The 23,320-nt window shown below is 36.8% G+C and overlaps 1 protein-coding gene across 1 annotated transcript; it reads left to right on the top strand.

Annotated features, from left to right (window-relative positions):
* Positions 1 to 22,280: 22,280 nt before the first annotated feature.
* Positions 22,281 to 23,104, top strand: LOC145062315 (pectinesterase inhibitor 9-like). The gene has a single exon (XM_079009934.1). It carries the CDS (start codon positions 22,329 to 22,331, stop codon positions 22,950 to 22,952), a length of 624 nt encoding a protein of 207 aa, XP_078866060.1. The 5' UTR covers positions 22,281 to 22,328; the 3' UTR covers positions 22,953 to 23,104.
* The last annotated feature ends 216 nt before the right edge of the window (positions 23,105 to 23,320 follow it).

Here is a 23,320-nt window from a genome sequence, read left to right on the forward strand (position 1 = left end):
ACTAATTGCAGGTTTTGTGTGACGAGCAATATGAAGACAAATGGTACATTAATAGTGGTTGCTCTCGTCACATGACCGGTAGGAAGGAAAACTTGCGAGACTATCGAAGTGTAGATAATGTTGGTGTGGTGAAATTTGGCAACAATCACAAATGTTAAGTAAAAGGTTATGGCAAAGTCACGAATGGCAAGTTCATAGTTAATAGGGTTGCATACATCGAAGGTCTTCAAAACAATTTGATAAGTGTTTCGCAACTTGTTGTGGGCACTGGTGATCAAGTTGTCTTCGATGAAGTAGGAAGTGTCATTTCGAAGAAAGAAACCAAAGAAGTTCTTCTCAAGTAAAAAAGAAAAGGCGATATGTTTACCCTTGACCTCAAACCCATTGTAGGTGTTCCCTCGGTTTTCTTACTCTCAAAAGCATCATCAGACATAAGCTGGCTATGACATCGACGTCTTTCACACTTAAATTTCAAGAATCTGAATAAATTGGTGGTACAGGATCTCGTTCGTGGTTTTCCTGTCTTAAAGTCTGATAACGATACTTTGTGTGCAACTTGCGAACAAGGAAAACAACATCGACAAGTTCATCCGATTGTCATTTATTCGAAGATCATTGAACCCTTGGAACTTCTTCACATTGACCTTTGTGACCCTTCGACTGTTGAAACAGCTCAAGTAATGATCGACTTCATCAAACAAATTGAATTGATTCTGAAGAAAAAGGTTCGTAAGATCAAGAGTGATAATGGCTCAGAGTTCAAGAATATGATTCTTTATTCATTTTTAACTGATAAACGAAATTTGCATAATTTTTTCTCTCCTTACACACCTCAACAAAATGGTGTTGTCGAAAGAAGGAACCAGTCTCTCTACGAAGCAGCAAGAACAATGCTTATGTATGCGAATCTCCCATAATATCTCTGGGCTAAGGCAGTTTCAACGACTTGATTTACTCAAAATAGATCTTTTACTTATCATCGATTTAACATAACTCCTTATGAAATCATTAACAATAGGAAACCAAATATAATTTTTTTCCATGTTTTTGGTTGCAGGTGCTTTATTATGAATCATAAGGACAACCTTTCGAAATTTCAGTCAAAAGCTGATGAAGGGATATTCCTGGGATATTCTCACAATTATGTGGTATATAGGGTGTTAAACAAGCGAACCAGGAAAATCGAAGAAACCTTTAATCTTACCTTTGATGATTACTTTGTTAAAAGATTTGAAAATAGTTTTGAACAACATCCAATCATTAATGAATCAAATGATGAATCTCAAAGTTTGAATTCTTTAGATTTTGATTACGATTTAATCTTTGGTGTTCCTGATAGGGATATTGATGCAGAAATTCATGCTAATGATAATCAAGTTCCTGAATCTTCGAAGCATTCTGATAATTCGACTATAACATAGGATGATGTTGATTTGACCTCTTCAACAAATTTTCCAATGCACAACGAAAGTCTGCTAGTTTTACCTAATGATCAAGTCGAGAGGGAGCACTTCAGTTTGACTAATGATGTCGAGGGGGAGCATACTTTCTAGGGGGAGCATAATCAAATGAATTTCGATGTCAAGGAGGAGAATCATCACATTGATCCAATTATTGAAGGGGGAGAAAAAAGGATCTTTACCAAATTCTTCGAATATTCAAACTGATGTATTTCTTGATGTGAATGATAATATGTCCAATCCAGGTGATGGTTCTGAAATGGAAGAAATGTTCGAAGATGCACCATTGGATTTTGATCTTGCATATCCACCAATGGATAGATGGACACGAAGTGTAACATCCCAAAATTCAAGACCAAAAATTTCATTTTTAATTGAGTTATTATAAAACCAACAGTATAAAAACATCCGTAATAATATCCCATGTCAAAACCAAAGTGTCAATAATCAAAAAAAGTTATTTTAAAATAATATCAGAGTGTAATCCCAAAGATCTCATGTGCGGAAATCATAGTGTGATGCACTACAATCGAGCCGGCTCCTTTCCTTTGAAAAAGAAGTACCTGAAACCAAAACTGTAAACCTTAAGCACGAAGCTTAGTGAGTTCCCCCATCATACAACACACCATATAATAACATACTTCCAGGCATATCTGGGTGCTCGACCTACCCTCCTAAGCATATCGGGGTGCTCAACCTACCCTTGTTAGGCATACCGGGGTGCCTAACCTACCCCTGTCAGACATACCGGGGTGTTCGACCTACCCCTGTCAGGCGTATATGGGTGCCCGACCTACCCTCCGGTTTATCTCAACCGGTTCTAGGGACTATTTCGCCCATACTACTACCACATAATAACATATCATGAACATACCGCTAGGCATACATGGGTACTAACTACCCCTTCAGTATCTATCAACCGCTATCCGGGGACTATTTCACCCCCTACCACTACCACATAATAACATATCATGAACATACTACTAGGCATGCATGGGTACTGACTACCCCTTCGGTATCTTTCAACCGGTATCGGGGGACTACTTCAACCCTACTACTACGAACACATATATAAGAGCATCCTAGCACATATAGCATATCAGATAGTGGCAAACCAGACAATTATCACAAAGACAATCATCTCATAAATAATCGCCTACTGGTGGGATGACATTGGTGCCTTAGACCCACCTCTACTGGAAGGTAACTCAACTCGCACTGCTGAAGTCCCGCAGACGAAAACCCAGACTGCTGGATGACAGATTCCCGAACTGTCAACATCAAAACAATACCCAATTAATAATTGGGTTCCAACACATAACCATAAGTCCATGCTTGGGGGTAAAAGACTACTTTTACCCCCATCTTAGCTTGATTCAAGTTCAAGGCCCAATCCAAAGGCCCAAAAGTCAAACTTATAAATCAAAGCATAACATATGGCACAATTTTCCAAATTGGGCGCAAACCTCTTCATGGTCTTACCCTAAGGCCCAACCATTTATTCCAGTCCAAACATGTGGCATTACAATGGTCGAATATCTCATAATCATCAAGGCCCAGTTATGGCCCGTCTATGGCCTAATTTTCCAAATTGGGCCCAAACCCCTCACATGGGCCTTACCTTAAAGCCCATCCAAATATTCTAGTCCATATGTTGAGGATGAATGGACCATCAATATCCCAATCACCAAAGCGCAATAGAAAGGTCTAACTCAAAGCCCAAATGAAATTAGGGTTTTCACATAAAATGAGGATTAGGGGTAAGTGTTTCTCACCTAACCCATTAAGGACTTAATCCATTAAGTCCATCACTCTACTAGATATATCATATGGTGTGATCAGGTGTAATTCACAATTCCATTCCAATGGCCCAAAATGTGGGTCCCGATAAGTCCAAACCAATAATTCCAAAATTAGGGTTTTCTAAACCCTAATTAGGGTTTTCAACCCAATCACAACCCATTTAGGCCCAATCGCTAAATCTTTGGATCAGTTAGGGTTTCCTAAGTTGGGTACCACCCACTACCACCTCGGGTAATGGTGGTAAACGGCGGCTCACTGCGGCGGCTACCACCTCATGGTGGTGGTTATGGTTCTAGTCCATTTATGTCCAAGTATCCTAAAAGCAGTCTAACACAAGCAAAAGCACACCGCCACCCAACACGGCGGCTGGTGGCGGCAGCCACCACCTCACGGTGGCGGTTAAGAGTTTTTCTTTTGATTATACTAGCACCGATTACAATTTACAACACAAATCCCAATAACACACACAACCACCCTTGTGGTGGCCGGTGGTGGTACATGGTGGCAGCCACCATGGTTGGCAGCCATGGTGGGTATCTTCTTCGTTTTCCGGCCATCAAACACCACCTACAACACACACACACACACGATTCTGATTTGTACAAAGGACCCAGCCACCCACCTGGAGGCTCACGACATCGGTAGCGATGGTTTTGGTGATGGCAGCCACCCCCTCATGGTGGTGGCGGTGGTTTCTCTTTGGTTCCCGGTCAAGCAACACGCCAACACACACGAGTAGAAAAACCATGAACCGGTGACAACTCATCTTCAACAGAAACAGTAATAGCAACGTCATCGGCCGGAGATAGCAGCGGCAGGTCATGGGTGACGAAGGGACTGAAAAAGAGGCGAAGAGGTTGGCGACGAAAACAACAAGCCACGACAACAACAACAGTGGTAGGAGAAGGAGGCGCCTGCTCGTGTCCTCGTCGGCGACTGGAGTAGCAACGACGCTAGGAGGCTGACGACATACTCCGGCAGCAACATCGTTGGCTGGGAACGACAACAACGCTTGCCCTGACGTCGGTCTTCAGCTTTCTCAGCTTCACCGGCAGCAACCTGTGGTGGAATTAGACCAGATTTTGGGGCTCCCAACTCGTCGAGTTGCTCTATAAAAGGAATAAATTTAAGTTAAAGACGTACCAGTAACCAGGCGTTACATATTCTTTCGTTTTGAGTGATCTTGATAAAATGTTCGACACCCACAACATTTTTGCCCAACAAGGTCCAATACTTAATTATTTTTCTTGGAATATGATTTCTGTTTGAATATCAATTTGATCGTTAGTTACTTTACATATTTTCCAAAGCATACTTGTCACTGACTACACTAGTCAAACATGTAATTTCGCTTACAATTTCTCACACTTATATTGAGTTGTGATATTTAACGAAATTCAGTCCACCCGCGAAGCCTTGAAAAAGAAGCCCTTCGATACTTCTCTATAAGTATTTGATTGTAATTTACGGGAAACCACACAAGCTTTTCGACATCTCTCTTGATGTAGAATGAAGTGATCTTTTCCTGGGATTTTACTGCATTTACGTCGATTTGTAATTGACATCACATATTTAAATTTTTTATTATCTTGATCTCATCCCAATTTTTGGCACACTTATGCACACACTGAAATCCTTGAGGTTCTGAGTAATACCAACTCAGACTGATGATTTCGAAACATCTGGCATATGACTTCTCTTCGCAACCCAAAAGCGAAAGAGCCCAACCTCCATGTCAAAGGTTCTCTGACGGTTTTATCCTCTTGGGGTACACAAAATGACTGATTGATGTGACGGTTTGGTTTTCACAATTTTCAAGGAAAAGTGCTCATTACTTTTCAGACGTGGCTACTTTTACAACTATAGGTCCGATTTACAAGGAAATACGTGGCACAGTTTTAATGGTTAACCGCTTCAAATTCACAGTTTGGGTTTACGTATAAAAGGGTTTTGGGTAATCTCATTCCAACTTTACACGAGCAAAATCAAGATTTTCACAATTCTCTTTCCATATACGCTCTGTTTTCTCCAAAACTTTCAAACCCTAACAATGGCGGCCACAAATGTGAACATTGATCCTTCTCAAACCACCGATAACAACACATATCAACCGTTACTGAAGATTCAAGGTACTAATTACCGATTTCAACCTGATATTTAACAATATCCTGAAGAACTGCGGATGCTTATTGTCACTTTGAATCACTCCGTTTTATCTACTGCAATGTCGACCTCTTTTTCTGTTCCAATGACATGGCTGTCGCTTGCTGGTTCCACTGTTGTGTACAACAAGATGACCAAAGTGGTCACTTTTCAGTTGACAAATGAGAAGAAGTACAAGTTATCAAAGAAGCAGTTTGTTTAAATATTGAACATACCCAACGAAGAACCTTTTTATGAGGTTTCGACTAAATAGGTGGTTCATATTTTCAACTAAATGGGTTATCAACCACTGCCTACCAAGATAAGTGACTTTAAGAAATCATCTCTTCCTTGTATGTGGAATTTTCTTTTTGTGATATTTCTTCGATGCCTAACTGGTCGAAGTGTTGGATTGGATAAGGCAAAACTAGAGATTTATGCTATGGTTGTAGGATTGTACTATGATTTAAAGGTTGATTATGTAACTCAGTTGTGGAAAGAGTTTGCAAATAGTATTGCTAATACTAGTGTTGTTGCTGGATTTTCTTGTGCTCGTTATTGTAGCCTGATACTAAATTATGTTTACGAAAAAGAAAGGATCATGGTTCCTGTTGATGATCCTAAGGCTGGTTTTGGCATTTAATAACATCCTAAGGCTGTGACGGATGATTTGGATATTTTTCCGACCGTGGCGTGGATTCCTGATACTATGCTTCAGAAATTCAATCCTGCCGATCCTATTCTTCTTGCTTATTTACAAACTATCAATCCCTCAATTGAAACTGGGGTATTATTTGCGAAAGGTGTTGTTGGTACTTCTAAACGTATAAAGGGTTCCAAGAAGGTTACCAAGGCTAGTCCATCAAAGCCTGATACTTCTCCTAGAAAGATTGTTAAGTCTTCTACTGTGCCAACTGAGAAGGAAACAAAGAAACCTGTTCAAGAGAAGGTTGTTCAAGAATCTGCTAAGGAGGTTATGCCTTCGTAGTCTGGGGTTCTCAAGCATATAAAGAAAATGGATCAAAGGCCTCGCCACTCTCATGAGCAACCTATTATCAAAGAAGAAACTACTGAAAAGTCCTTGTCCTCACCAAAAGGGGTTTCCTGGTTCAAAACGTATTCACAAACCTCAACTTTCTCGCAAAGGAATCAAGATTTGTGAGATTCCTGGTCTAGTTTCCCCAGTATCCAAAAAGCAAAGGCTAAGAGATATGGTAAAGAGTATTCAAAAGAAGCAAAAGCATGTTCAAGATCCTTTGGACGAAGTGGTTATTAAGACTGATTTTGAAGACAATGGCAACTCTTAGTCTCCAATTCATCAAAATGATATGGGATTTCCATCACCGTCGAGGGACTCTCCACTCAAGTCGATTTTCGAGGAGACTAGAGGTTCTGGTGGCAATGTGGAAGAATATCATGTGGATACAACCAACAATCAAGTTGATCCTTTGCATGTATCTACCCATGAGTAGACTACAGTCATACCACCCGATGTTTCGACTGCCGAATCAATTTCTTAGGAGGTTTGAACTTCAGGCATCCCTATGAACATATATGATATGGACGCAAATTTGAAAAAGGGTGATGGGGTGTTGAATAACAAATCCCAAGGTCCTTCTACCATTCTTATTTCATCCACTTTCGACACATCTACTATTGAGACACTACTTCTCTACCACCATTTCATACTCCCATTTCTCCAACATTACCTCAATCCACTACATCACCAACTTTTCAAAACATCCTGGAACAACCCATTACTTCGTTATTTCTTTGTCAATCCACTGAAGGCCCTAAATCTGTCCATGATGATACCGCTGAAGGTGATGATGAAATGGTCTCTTTTGCTGACATTCAGTTTGATCCAAAAGAAGAGAATATACCAGATCATATGCTTATGTTTGGTAAGCAATTCAAAATTCTCAACAGGAAGCTCAATTCATTATTAAAACTTCAAGTTGATGTTGGGATTCGAAATCATGTCTTTAGGATCGAAGTAGATGTGATGCTTAAGGCTTAAGAGCTTCGTTTGAAAAATACAATGGATCAAATGGACAAAAACAATGAGTTGCGTGTTAAGGCTCAATATGCTTCTTTTAATCATGAACTTAAGGATTTGAAAACAGTTGCAAAAGAAAGAGATATTTTGTTTATTCAATATGTCAAAAAGGTTTGTGAGGATGTGAACCTAAAGATTGAGGAACTTCGTTCTGACATGGAAAAGGAAGTTGTAGCTCTTGATCAAATTATTCATCTCTTCACAGAAAGGTGGATATAATTGTTGATGCTGTCACAAATGTGGTTTAGTGGTATAATTCCATACTTCCAAATTTTGATTCAAAGGCTGAGTCTGATGCTCAGGAAGTCGCGCGTAGTTGAAAGAACTCTTGAATAATCTAATGGAGTCTGTTTCGGATCTTGGTTCATCTTCATCATTATTTCTTACTCCAAATTTTTTAACTCATAAGTTTCGATTGTTAGAGTCTACTCTTCAAGCTGAATTAGCTTCATTCACGAAGTTGATTAATATGATGCCAGCTGATGCCCCGCCTGTTCGCACAGAGGTGCAAGGGTGAGAAGGGTGTGTGAGTGTTGGTATGGGATCGAACGCTGGTATGGGGGGAAGTGGTTCATTAAAAAATGGTAGTGATGTGAAGGTCGTTGGAAGAGTAATGTCTACTCAAATTCCTACTTCGTTGCCCAAGACTTCATTTTCAACTGTTTCTACTATGGTTACAACGAGGCATGTAATGAAAGGAGTTGTCATTGGGGAATCAAGTTCATTGAATCCACCTCAATCAACTGAAGTAGAAAAAGGCAAGGGAAAGGGTGTTAGTGTTGAACCAACTGTCAAAGAGAAGAAGGCTAACTTAGAAAAAGAAATGGAAAGGCAAAAACAAATTCAAAGCATTCTTCGTCAAAGGAAAAGTGACCCTCCTGGTATGGAAAAGGGTGATCCTACGAAACATTACTGCTATGAAACTATAGAAGCTACGTTGTTATATGGGGAAATGCATGATTTTCAGAAGATTCCCAAGAAGAGTTATGCTACTGAAAACTCTAACTTCAATCGGTTAGACTTCCCTGTTAACGAAATGATGTTAAAGTCTAGTCAATATCAGATTGTTGAAAAATTTCAAGATAAAGAAGACAGGGTAGCCTAAAATAAATAATTATATATGCAGGGTGTTGGGTTCGAGGAGTTAATTGCCACATTTCTATAAGTCGGAGGTTGATAGTGTGTGTTTGGGAACCATTTTATAAATATTTATGAAGACAGGGGCTCCGTGGTAATTACTTGGAATTAATTTAAAAGGAAATGAGGTGGAGGGGTTGATTATGTCATAATTAAGATATTGGGGACTGTTTGGTTACTTTTGTACCTAAGTTGTAAGGATTTTAAGGCTGAGGGTCTAAACAGTAAATTTCGGATCTTGGTTGAAAAGTTTCTCATGGGGAGGCACTAAACTCGTCAGTTGTGTAAAGGTTTATGTTTGATGGGAGTGGGACTTTAACCCGACATATTTCTTCCCTCCTGTTGTATTGTTGAAGAGTAACCCTAGATCGTCACTTCCCCAGCCGCCGTAACCTTTGGAACGATTTCAACCGATGCTGCCTCGCTAAGGATCGCCGCCGTCCTAGCCCCGCTACTGGAAACGATGTGTTCATCGAGATGGCCGCCAAGACTGACGATCGAGTGGGGTTTTGTTGCTACGAGGGTCGTGAGTGACCGTAAAATTGATGGTAAGCCCATCTGCCGCCTCTCCCTCTCTTCTCCTTCGCTATTCTCGGTGATTCGGCACCGTATACGCCGGTTGCTGCCACCAGCAGTCCTTTCGTCGCCGTTTTGGGCCGTTGCCGCCATTGGTCGTTGTTTCTGTGACATTCCGGCGATGTGTTGCCGCCTTATAGGTGGTTGAATGCATGAGTGTTTGCTTTAGGGGTCATTTTAGAAGCTAATAATGAAGCAGCATACGTTTTGTGGGCAGGAATCAAGAGACCACCGCCACCACCGTGAGGTGGTGGTTGTCATCGCAAACCACTGGTGTTTGCAGCTGCTGTTCGCCATTTCATGTTATCACCACCGCTGGACGCCACCAGGTGGGTGGCTGAATGTATTTCACAAGTTGCTATCAGTAATGTGTGTATGCGTGTTTTGTTTGGATGGAAAATCGGGAATGGCCACCACCGCCACCGTGAGATGGTGGCTGTCGCCATGTGCCACCGGTGCGTGTGTGTGTTATTTCTTGAGTTATTGTAAAAATGGAATAATGGAAAGAAGTTGAAAACCACCACCTTAGGGTGGTGGCTGCCGCCTCCGGCCGCCGTGTCGGGTGGCGGTGTGTCTCGTTGTATGGTGACTCGTTTGTGGTGTTTGGACAAGGGACATAGACCCTAATGGGCCAAAAGAAGCTTAATGGACATAAAAGCCCAAACATTTGATTAATAGGCTTAAGGAAACCCTAATGGGTCTAATGGACCCTAGTTAACCCAAAGAGACCCTAATGGGCCCAATAAGGCCCATAGTGACCTAAAAGCCCAACCAATGGGCTAATGGGCTAGTGTTGGGTTTGGAAAACCTTAAGGGCATAAAACCCTAATTCTGAGAACTAATCGGGACACACACACGAGAATTATTTAATAGTTTGAAATATTAAATAATAATCATTGGCAAAGACTAATCTAAGCGATATAGGAATTAATGGATTAAGTCCTTAGTGGATTAAGTCCTTAATGGGTTAAGTAGGACACTTAACCCTAATCATCATGTTATGTGAAAACCTAATCCCACTTGGGTTTATAGTTGGGCCTTTTATCGGGCTTTGATGATTGAGATAATAATGGGCCATCCAAAAACAAACAATTAGGCTTGGATAATTTAATGTGCCTAGGGTAAGGCCCATGTAAGGGGTTTAGGCCCAATTTGGAAAATTGGGCCATATATGGGCCATAGTTGGGCCTTAATGATTATATAATGTTGGGCCTTAGAATAAGACCATGTATAGGCTTGGGCCCATATGATGGGCTTTGACTCATAGTTGACTTTTGGGCCTATGGATTGGGCCTTGGGCTTGAATAAGCCAAGCTTGGGGTAATGTAGTAATTATCCAAAGAATGTACTATTGGTTATGTGTTGGGACCCAATTATTAATTGGGTGATGTTTTGATATTGATAGATCGGAAATCTGTCATCCAGCAGCTGGGGTCGAGTCTGCGGGACTTTAGCAGTGTGGGGTTAAGTCTACGGGACTTCAGTAGTGCGATGTGAGTTACCTTCCAGTAGCGGTGGGTCTACGGCCACAATGCCGGCCCACCAGTAGGAGTTGTTGTTAGATGATTGTCTTTGTGATAATTGTCTATGTTTGCTACTACATGTTATGTTTATGTGCCAGCATGATATGATGTTATGTGATAGTGGTAGTAGAAGGGGTGAAATAGTCCCCGATTACCGGTAGATAGGGCCGTAGGGGTAGATTAGTACCCAACTATGCTAGACAGATTATGATATATGTGATTTGATATTATGTGGTAGTAGTAGGGGGTGAAATAGTCCCCACCTACCGGTCGACAGGACCGAAGGGGTAGGCCAGCACCCAGATATGCTAGGCAGTATATAACTTATGTGTTTATGATATGCTTTTATGTGGTAGTGTTAGGGGTGAAATAGTCCCCGGTTACCGGTTGAAAGATACCAAAGGGGAGGCCAGCTCTCAGATATGCTAGGCAGTATTCGGTCGACAGGACCGAATGGGAGGCCAGCACCCAGATATGCTAGGAAGTATCCAGTCGATAGGACCGAAGGGGTAGGTCGGGCACCCAGATATGCCTAAAAGTATATGTATGTTATATGATTGTGTGGTATGTGGTATGATGGGGGAACTCACTATGCTTTGTGCTTACGGTTTACAGTTTTGGTTTCAGGTACTCGTTTTCAAAGGAAAGGAGCCAGCCTGATCGCAACGCATCACACTATGTTTTCCCCACATGAGATCTTTGGGATTTCACTCTGATATGGTTTTATGATAATATGTTTTGATTATTGACACTTGGATTTTGACATGAGATATTAATATGAATGTTTTTATACTGATGGTTTTATATAATAACTTAATTAAAATGAAATTTTTGGCCTTGAATTTTGGGATGTTACACCTGGTATGGAAAAGGGTGATCCTACGAAACATTACTGCTATGAAACTATAGAAGCTACATTGTTATATGGGGAAATGCATGATTTTCAGAAGATTTCCAAGAAGAGTTATGCTACTGAAAACTCTAATTAACTTCAATCAGTTAGACTTCCCTGTTAACGAAATGATGTTAAAATCTAGTCAATATCAGATTGTTGAAAAATTTCAAGATAAAGAAGAGTTCATGAGCTTGAAGCTTCGATTCCATGGTGTTCTTGCAAAGAGATAAGAGGAAGTTTGGTCTTTGGTGAAAATAGTAAGAGTCCTCAACATTTCCAAGGATGTCTTATTCGAAGGAGTGTTGCAAAATTTTCTTTATCATGCAGTCTGAGCATGCATTGCTGCAAATGAATTATCGGTTACAGACTTCCCGTTAATGAATCTTAATGATCTTATCAGTGTGGCAAGGATATTGAAGGGAGTTGATGTTTCGAAGCTCCAAATGACAAACAAAGAAGACTTCTTAATTGGGCATGCACACATAAAGCTATTCATTGACAATTATTTTGATTGTCTTGCAATGACTAATGTCAAATTGGATCTAGCGATGGGAAAACATGTTTTTGTGCCTATATCAATGTTAAAAGGATCAGGAAGTTAGAAAAACTATGAAGATGGTGAAATCTGTTTGAAGCCTCTGGGAATAGTTTTTATTGGGAAAAACAAGAAAGGAAGAAACACCAAGTATCTTTTCCAAGTTTGTGATGTGGATAAGTATACAAGTTCTCAATATATGAATTTACTTGTTCGAATGAATAACAACAAGAAAAACAACGATGGTGATAAAACAGAAATTCGAAACTCTATCAATTGGTATGCTGAGATAAGGAGGGTTATACATCAAGCGGTCCAAATGTTGATGACTTAGGTTCGACACTGCTCATACAGGGGGGGGGGGGGGAATGTAGGGGTTGAAAATGATTGTGAGGTGTTAAAGCATTCCTGGTCATGTCTTTGTGTCGAAGACTGTTTTGTTGTTTTTGCATAAGGGCATAACTAGTGTCGAAGCTGTATTGTTTAGACCCTTGACTATTTTTGTACGCTTTTGTCATCCTTATAAATATGGGATAGGTATTAGAGTTAGAGTAATATTTTGGAGTCTTTGACTTGTACTCTATTTTTCTTTGTATCTTTCAAAAGCGTAATCGAGCCAACCAGATCATATTTACATTTTGTGTTCATATTTCAATATATACTCTGATTCATTTTATATACTTGATTAATAACAACTACATGAACATATTTAGAACACTCCTCTGAAATACCCTCACAGCACTAACGGTGCGGTCATCCGCAATCTCTACCAAGAGTGGGGAATCCAAGGTCTCCGGAGCATCTCGAAACTTCTTGTTGAGCGCAAGAGATACAAATGATTGGGTAGCCCCCAAATTAAAAAGAATCTGAGCCGATAAAGCATTGACCAGAAAAGTCCCTATATAAAATCATATCAACATGATCATAACAATAAAATAACAAGACATAAATAGGTCACATACCAGTCACGACGCATGTCGCTCGGGCCTCCTCGGTAGTCAACTGAAATGTGCAACTCTTCAATGTAAGAGCTTCCGCCTTAATCGAAAGGCTATCAGTAATCCTCATCGTGGTGGGGGCAGGCGCCGCCACTGCTCCACTTCCTCTAACCAACCTCGGACAATCAGCCTTTTTATGACCGGTATGGTTGCAGTGAAAAAAAAATCAAGCCCTTCTTGGGGCAATCCTGACTCATGTGACCCGAATGACCACATGCATAACATGCCAAGCCTGCAACTCGAAAAGATCCATTGTGCGACTTACCACACTTGGCACATCGGCCACGCCCCTGATGGCCCTTGCTGGGAGGATCGGAGGTCTTAGCCTGACCCACAACTGCCTGAACTCGCTACGACTTCCGCTTCGTGCGGAGCTCTAACTTAATTTCCTGTTCTTGGGCCTTCTCCACCATGTCATTCAGGTTCTTGCACCCCAAAAAGCTCACAAACTCCCGAATATTATCCCTCAACATGGAGTGATACCTCGTCTTCGTCATCTCCTCACCCGCAGCATACTACGGGACCAATAATGCCCTCTCCCAAACTTGGCGGTGATCTCCACCATCGTCTCGGTAGTCTACTGTAAATCTTGGAACTCTCTCACCAAATGCTGCACCTCGTTGGACGACGCAAACTCGTTATTAAACCTCCTCACAAACTCCTCCCAAGACATCTCAGCCACACCCGATGATCCTACCTTGTGGGTAGCCTCCTCCCACCAATTTCGTGCTTGATCACTTAACATACAAGATGCGAACCCCACCTTTGCTGTCTCTGGGCTAAAGCTCGTGCGTTGGGCATTATTCATGTCTGCCTCCCAGCATCGACTAGTGATGGGATCCTTGACCCCGAAGAAATCAGGTGCTCCACATGCCTTAAACTCCCTAAACAAGGGAGCTCGGACCCCAATCTGACCTGCAACAATCTCGGCTCGGAAATACATGAGCTGCTCCTCCATATCTCCATGATTCCATCCTAGACGGTACCAAAGATCATCGGGGTAGCGTCAAGGATGCCACGAGTAACCTCGGCTACGATAAGATCGCGCAGCCTCTCGTCAATGGGCTCTGCACTAGAGCTTGAACCTGATCTTGATCCTGAACCTGAACCTCGCGTGATCATCACCATCCTCAACTGAAATATCATAAATGATAATGATAAGGAATTCGAAAAGGGATTCCTCCTCACCGGACTCCTAAGAGCTATCACATGTGCCATTGATTCAGGTACATGTCCTGTGCTTTCAGTAGCACGGGCCTAATCCAATCACAAATCATGACCCATAACACAACATTACCTCAGACACTAAACTATTCTAAGATTCTCGATACTCATCAAACCGGAAACTCAAATCAATCATAACAGGTTTCCCTATGCATGCAAGTTATACACAAAGAGAATCACATAGACTGTCAAATAAAGGTTATACCCTAAACCACAACCAGACAAGGAACATGAATAAGGTAGATTCCCTCATTCTAGGGCTATACAATCCTAAGCATGTACAACTTTGAAAGCATACACTTAGCAAATAATCCATTCAACATCAATTTCCATATATATATATATATATATATATATATATATATATATATATATATATATATATATATATATATCATGGCTAAAACATTGGGAACACTTACTTGAGCTCGGTCGATTACGCGCATTGTACTCTCCCATTTTTCTTACAAAAATCATTTTTAGGAATTTCTTTTTTAACTTTTGGTTTCTTTTTGAAAAAACAATTTTTACCATTTCCTCAGCTTGAGTTATGACACACCCAAGAGTGTGCCCGAATCTCTCAAACCAATGCTCTGATACCAACTTGTAACAACCCAAATTTTACACAAAATTTTAACTTTTATAATTATAAAAACCAACCACAATTGTTTCCAAAAATCCCATTACATAACCACAGTGTTTCAAAAGATCAGAGTATCAAAATCTCGATGCAGAAATATTGGAGAATGCATGTCGCACCATCAAGCTGGGCCCTTGCCCTTAGAACCAGAAGTACCTGAACCACCCAACAAAATTGTAAGCACATGCTTAGTGAGTTTCCCAAAACATGCAAAACATATAGCCACATAATTCCATACACACATACATATAAGTTTTCCATGGACTCCCTCCATGGTCTTCATTTGGAATGCCATGGGCTACCCCCATGGTCTTGTATCCCCGATTCATGAGCTCCTCCCATGGTCTTGCCAAGTGTCCTGGGCTCCTCCCATGGTCTTCACAAAAGCTCTCACATATATCAAATAACAAACCATTACATATTCCATTACAAATCATGTCATATCAATTAATGGGTCGACCTTGGTGCCTTCGACCCATGAGTGTAGTGAGAAGACTCACCTTGAATACTGAACGATAGCTAACTAGGTCCCGACTCCGAATATCAGCTCTACTCAACCCCTAAACAGAAACAATTCCTTAAATACAACTCAAATGCCCGAAAACCCCTTATAAGTCAAACTTGGTCAAAGATTAAAGTCAAAGGTCAAAGTCAACGTCCCGTGTTGACCCAACACGCCGAGTTGACCTTCAACTCGTGTTTCTCCATTAACTGCAAAGATCGGAAAAAATCTTATCAACTTGCCGAGTTCACTAACGAACTCGACGAGTTAGCCAAAAATCCAATAGCTTAATGCATTAAGTTGTTTCCATCGAATCTAGGAACTCGAAATCTCAGATCTCCTCCAAAATGAAGTCTAGAAGGGTAAAGTTTCCAACTTTACCCTTAGGAACCATCAAAATGAGTCAACCCGAACCTTAGACTCATTAGAGTGAGGTTTGACCCATTAAGCCCTTAAACTTCTAAGACATAGTTCCAAAATATAGACCTAGCATCCAAAGGCTGGAAAATCACGTACAGTTTCTGAATTTACGTCCATGCATGCTAAAAAGAAACTCTAGGGCTCAAGATGTGCTTAATAAAGGACTTATTGCATGGATGGGACCTAGAACTTAGTAAAGCTTGCAACTTTAAGACAAATGAGGCCATAAAATGGTCAGATCAAACATAACAACCCCTGGAACACTCAATTTCTTGGACAAGCCAACTATGAGCCCAAAATCAAGATAAAACCCCAAAGCAAATAGATTAAAACGATAACAAAAGCAAGGTATAAACTTGATACCTCCAAGAGACTACAACAAGTGGGGAGATTCTGGATCTAAGTCTTCCCTCCAAGCTATACACCTCCAACTTCAAATCTTCTTCAAAAGAGTACATAAAGATCAACACTCAAGGCCCTCCACAAGCTCACACACTTACAAAGGAAGATGCTATATACTATTAGGGTTTTTGAACAGAGGAGGCTGGTAAGGAGGCTAGCCAAGGGACTTAAGGCCTTTAAATAGGGTGTAACACCCTAAAAATTAGGGTTTCCTTCCCAGCCGCCAACACGCCGAGTTGAGACACCTCGACTCGTTGTGTTGGTTCATTAATTTTCGCTCCCAAAGACATCTTGACACGCCAAGTTGAAGCTTCCAACTCGACAAGTCCCAAAGGAAATATAAACAATCTGAAGAGTAAGCTCATGCCGAAACCAAGCGTTACACAAAGCCTCATATATCATGTTATCCTAACATTTTTCATAGTTCAAAACTTTTGAAAAGCAACTTCACTTACAATTTCAAGTAGGATCGCAAGAATTCATAAACATGGTGGAATATATAAGTTATTTACAATTTTCTTTGTTACGACAAATCTTTCTCTTTTTTCAATTTTATAGAAATAAAGATGATATTAAAGATTTATATCCCCATCTTTAGTTGTTTGAAATTTGCCAAACTGTGACAGCGACTTAACTACCAGTCTTGCCTTTCTTTTTAGTACTTCCAGATTTTGGACGGGGAGGAAATGGCTTGATGACAACCCGAAATCATCCAACACTAACTTCTTTTACCTTTTTACACTTCCATTTCCCATTGGACAAAAGTTGTTCGAGTATTTGTGGACCAATATACTACATTGTGAGTAGCATTATGTGGGTTCTACACTAATAAACGACAAAAAGTTTACTTCTATTGTTTTTCAATAATGGCAACCTACTTTCATTTTTACATGTTGAAATATTGTATTTTGAAATTTTTACGAAAGATATTAATTACTTCTATTATATTTAATCAGGAATATCCTTGGATCGTGCTAAGCACGACTCTTTGACTTACCTAGTATGTATATATATATATATATATATATATATATATATATATATATATATATATATATATATATATATAGAGAGAGAGAGAGAGAGAGAAAGAGAGAGAAAGAAAGAAAGAAAGAGAAGTAAGTTCAAATAAAAACAGTAAACAGTGTGAGAACGTAAAAACACTATGTTTATGTTATTATTCTGTAATGAATGTTATATATGTATATTGTTAAAGTAATTCTAATATAAATATTAACGTTTGATTATTCATATATTAATTCGAATGTAATTATTTTATTATAAATTTATGTATGTACATTTTTGTAGTAAATTCTAATTTTAGTTTTAACTTGTAACTATTCATTTATTCATTGTTGAATAATGACATAAAGTTGTGGATACAAAATTCATTGCAAAATAATAACATAAAAATAGTGTTTTTACGTTCTCACACTATTTACTGAATTTATTTGAACAATATATAGGGTCGGGGACAGTTCAAATAAAAATAGTAAATAGTGTGAGAACGTAAAAACACTTTTTTATGTTATTATTCAGCAATGAATTTTGTATCGACAACTTTATGTCATTATTCAGCAAAGAATAAATGAATAGTCAAAGGTTAAAATTAAAATTAGAATTTACTACAAAAATGCACATACATAAGTTTATAATAGAATAATAACATTGTAATGAATATATGACTAATCGAAAGTTAATATTTATCCTAGAATTACTTTAACAATACATATATACAAAATTCATTACAGAATAATAACATAAACATAGTGTTTTTACGTTCTAACACTATTTACTCTTTTTATTTGAACTTACTTCTCTCTCTCTCTCTCTCTCTCTCTATATATATATATATATATATATATATATATATATATATATATATATATATACTAGTTTAAAACCCGTGGAAACCACGGTTATAAAATTAATTAAACTTTAATAGTGAGAACTCAAAATAATTAATCAGTTATTTTAAATAAATTATTAATTAACTGATCTTTTTTTAGTTATATAAAATTTAATCGTTAATTTAAATAAATATATGAAATTCTATCACCTTATAATTTTTATTAATTTTATTTTAATTTTTATTCTAGTGTTATTAATTTAATGTAATTAGAGTGGGAAATTTAAATTTTAAAATTTGAAATTAAGAATTAGTAAGTTGACAAGTGGCATACATTAATTATGAGGTATAATAGGATAACACATGGCATAAGAAGAATAAAATCTACATTAATTATAAGGCTTAATATGATGACACATGTCAAAAGAAGATTAAAACTATTCTTTTATTAGAATAGGGATATATATATATATATATATATATATATATATATATATATATATATATATATATATACTAGTTGTGAGACCCGTATATTATACGAGGTAATTAAAACAAAATGTTAATATAAACGATTAAATGTAAATTTTATTTGAATTTGAAATTTAAAATAACTGAAAATTATAAGAAAAAAACATGCAAAATATAAATAAATTAAAATTATGTGTTTAGTTATCAGATTTGTGTACTAAACGGGTAAATTATAACAAAATGTTAAACACAAAGGTTTAAACTGTAAATTTATTTGAATTTGAAATTAAAATTTAGAATTTGAAATTTGAAATTAATAGTCATTAAGATAGTTTTAATTTATGGAAACTAAATTAATGATATTTTGAAAATGAAAAATGAAGTAAATGACAAGTGGAAAATAAATATATCTCAAAATTATGACAAAATGACATGTGGCCAATTGAATGGGAGAATGACAAGTGGTAAAACCATTCTTTTATATATATATATATATATATATATATATATATATATATATATATATATATATATATATATATATATAATAGGTTCGTGGACATTTAACAAATATTATATGATGATAAAGACCAATAAATAAAAATTTAATATTAAAACAATATGAAAGTCAACCCTAGCTTTTATGTTGCAAAAATTTGACCTTAAGTCGCCAAGGAAAGTTCCTATGGTTAACCAATTGTGGCTTCATGATCCATGTTTGAAGGACCTGAATTTTGGAGCGAAAGTTTATAGTTTTATCACATGATTTAGTAGACAAACATTTAATTATTTAATCTGGTCGGTCTTAATTCCACGAGCTTTACATTAATTTCAAGCATATTTAGTAGTGGATGCTTGCGTTAAAAATATTTTTTCTATACAAATTGATATTCAGTATCATTTGGTGTAGGTCTCAACTATATCATAAATAATTCGATCTAACCTAAATAACAAATTGAGCTGGATAACTTTTATATTATGAAGTTAAGCCTTCCATTAAAAAGTTCAAATAAACAAAATCATTTCTTTGAAGAACTATCAACATTTTAAACTTTAGTTAAATTCACATATATCCGGAACTTGAACCATTAATCATTTAATCTCTTGAAAATAAAGTAGTGAAGTAAAATGTTAACTAAACATACACATTTACTCAATGCTTACTCTTTATGTGTTTTCTCTCAAAAAAGTTAGGCAATGTTTGTTTTTGTCCGCAGATCTTCCTGACATCTTTTGTCTGCACGACGCAGACCACGCGCAGACATTAGCCTTTGCAGACTGTTTATTTTTTTGAAGACTGTAGACCTAAAAATGTCTGTGCGTCCTCTTCTTGGCGCATATGTGGACCAGAGTCTTCTAACATCTTCAGACATCTTTTAGCCTAAAAAACACATATACTTTATTTTTTTTTTAGTTTTTTGAATTTATATTTATTCCAACTTTATTAGTGATAAACAATTTGAACAAAAAAAGTTACAATACTTAAAAAAAAAGTTCAACGACACAAACATGATATCTTTGACAAATTTATAAATAAAAGTATATTACAATAATGGTCGTTGAAATTATTTATATAAATATGGAAAAAATAATATATTTTTATATTTTTTGTGCCAAATTTTATAAAATATTATATACGTTAATTTATACCATTTTTATTTTCACTTTTTATACATTAATACATAAAAGGTGATTTAGATTTGTTAATTATTTATAACAAAGTCATAAATATATTAAAAAATCACTTTGTAGTTTAAAAAACCAGTTTATTTAGACTTTAGTTTATTTTAGTAGCCTACAGATGTTAAAAAAACAAACAGTCCCTTTTTTTTAGGGTGCCATAAGTACTCGTTTATAAGTACAAAACCTAAAATGGCGAACATACATGTGTGTTAGGCACGTGGGGCACTCAAACAGATAAAACAAACGGCTAACGTTGATAGAGACTAAATGTACATCATGTACATATATTAGGGACGATCCAATTTAACTTTTGAAAATAAAGACTGAACACACAAATTGATACTTAAACCTAGAAAGATTCGAGTAATTTTCTTTAATTATAAAGGTATGAAAATATTATCAATTTAAATAAAAGATTATATGCTGGTCGATCTCGATCTCTTTGTTTGGTCAACCCATTTACGCCCAAATTAAAGAAGCAAATATTTTCATATGCTACACTCCGATGCATGATACTTCGACTATAATAATTTATTATACAATATTGAATTAATATATTATACATAAAATCCTAAATTGAAGTTTTCAAACAAAATTCAGGATTCTTTAAACATATTTTTAATTGTGACAAAGGGCACCGATACTGTATTATGAAATACAGTTATTTGTTATAAAATTGTAATATTTAATTTAACGAATTCATTGATCAAGTCGTCGTTACTGATAACCATGGTTGGTCCAAGCCGATTTAAGACCTCGGACAATATGATAATATAAGAACCTTACAATAAAAAGAAATTAGTAAAAGATATGGCCTTTTGTTTTTGTTTTATTTATTTATTGTTTTTATAAATGTGTTGTTATAAATTTATCTTTAGATGGTTTTGTAATGGTATTAGTTGTTCGTTTTTTTTTTCATTATTAGATAAATGTTTTTTAGATACATATTATTATTTTAAGTTTATAAAACAATAAGAAAAATGTTAGTAAAGGAAACGAAACAAAAACACTTAGCTATGAACTTTTGATTTGATGTTGAATCTTTTAACAAGGATAGCAATTTCTTAATCGTTTTCTAGAATCTAGTAACTAGAATTTAAAAACTTTTGATATTGACGTTTCAAATTATCAACAAGTATATCAGAAAAATCACATAAATTAAGTTTTTGTCATAAAACTAAAGGAAAGAAGTGAAGAATAATAATGAAACCTTGCAATTTATATGAATTATAAATTAGAAATCAAAACCAGTGAGGTAACTTGAAATTTGATTAACATGAATACAAGATTGATTTTTTGAATGATGCATGAAATCAGATTATCATAATCGATGTATTAAGGAATACTGAAATAAAAAACTAGCAAACAAAATTGGAATCGAAAATCAAAACCTCGTGTGAACAAACTTTTTTTGTTACCGTTGAGAAAATCGGAGTTTTTATGGAAATCATTATGTTAAGCATGTAACTGTAATATTTCTTTTAGAGGTGTTTTGTAGGTTTAATCTTTAAGTTTTGGTTAGTTAGGGATTATGTTTCTGTTATACTTTCTTGTTGGCTTTGATTAAAAGTTTTCTATAATTAATTATATTTCCAAGTCTAAGATATATATTACTATCAAATTGTTAACTATAAGTTGTTATGATGAAACAATATACTTCTTTATCTGTCTAAAACTAAAATACAAGTTGTGGTTCATCGGACCTATAATTAAGTTATAAACTTATAAAATGATTATTTGAAAGTTTATATTAATCAATATGTTATAAATATATATAATTCTTAAGTATAATCAACCATGGATCCCGTAGATATTATAGAATTCTTATTCTTATTATGTAAAAGTATTATATATTAGATTAGATTTGAAACGTTGTATTAGTAAATTAAATACATGAAATCACATATTTCGTTGGAATATATAATCATATTGCAACAATCGTGACAACCCTTTATATAACACCTTGCACAAATTCATAACATCTACATCGATCTGAAGCACATTTCAAAATGGCACACACAATTCTCTCTTTGCTAACTCTCTTTCTTGCCATATTCAGTTTAAACCCCACAGTCGAGTGCCATTCTCGAGCTAGGGCATATATCGAGCAACAATGTCGTTCTACCATGTACACTGAACTATGCATCCGAACCCTTCTACCCTTTGCTAGCAAAACAAATGCACCTGCACCCGAACAACTAGCCAGGATTTCTCTAACAACATGCCTAGTCAAAGCTCGGATCACAAAGGCCTACGTGAACATGGTAGCAAACGAGTATTTCAACAAAACAAAGAATGCAAGATACCATGAAGCAGTGACAGATTGCTTACATCAGATCAATGATGGTGTGAATCAGATTACACAATCGGTTAAAGAGCAACAGAGAATGGTGCATGATGGGGAGAAGAATTTTTCATGGCATGAAAGTAACGTGCAATCATGGGTTAGCACTGCGTTGACGGATGTGACTGCATGTCTTGATCGGATATCAGATAAAGCCATTGGAGGTAAGGAAAAGGGGATGATTAAAGCGAGGGTGTTGAATGTTAAGCATCTTGCTAGCAATGCTCTTGCGTTGTTTAATAAGTTTACAACAAGACACCGTGGATCTCGTGTGATCAAGACTCCTTAGTTAAGATTTATATATACGTTAATTTAAAAGCCTTTTTTATGTTATGATGAATAATAGTTGTCTCCTTTTGTTGTATTTTTCTTGTTGACATGGCTACATGTTTTTTGATGATTGAGTTAATATCATTACGTGAATATGAATTTTGAATTTCAGATGTGAACTTTACGACCCACGAGTTTTGCAGAATGTTCAAGCCCTCTGGTATCTGATCATTGACCATGTATATTGAAACCACGCTCAATCTGATATTAACTACATGAAAGTCAACTCCCTGGACTTTGGATCGTGTGCGTACTTTCGAGAGTATATATATATATATATATATATATATATATATATATATATATATATATATATATATAAGGTGA

Source organism: Lactuca serriola, chromosome 7, assembly GCF_051521515.1.
Source record: "Lactuca serriola cultivar US96UC23 chromosome 7, Lser_US96UC23_V15, whole genome shotgun sequence".
NCBI classification, from domain to species: domain Eukaryota; kingdom Viridiplantae; phylum Streptophyta; class Magnoliopsida; order Asterales; family Asteraceae; genus Lactuca; species Lactuca serriola.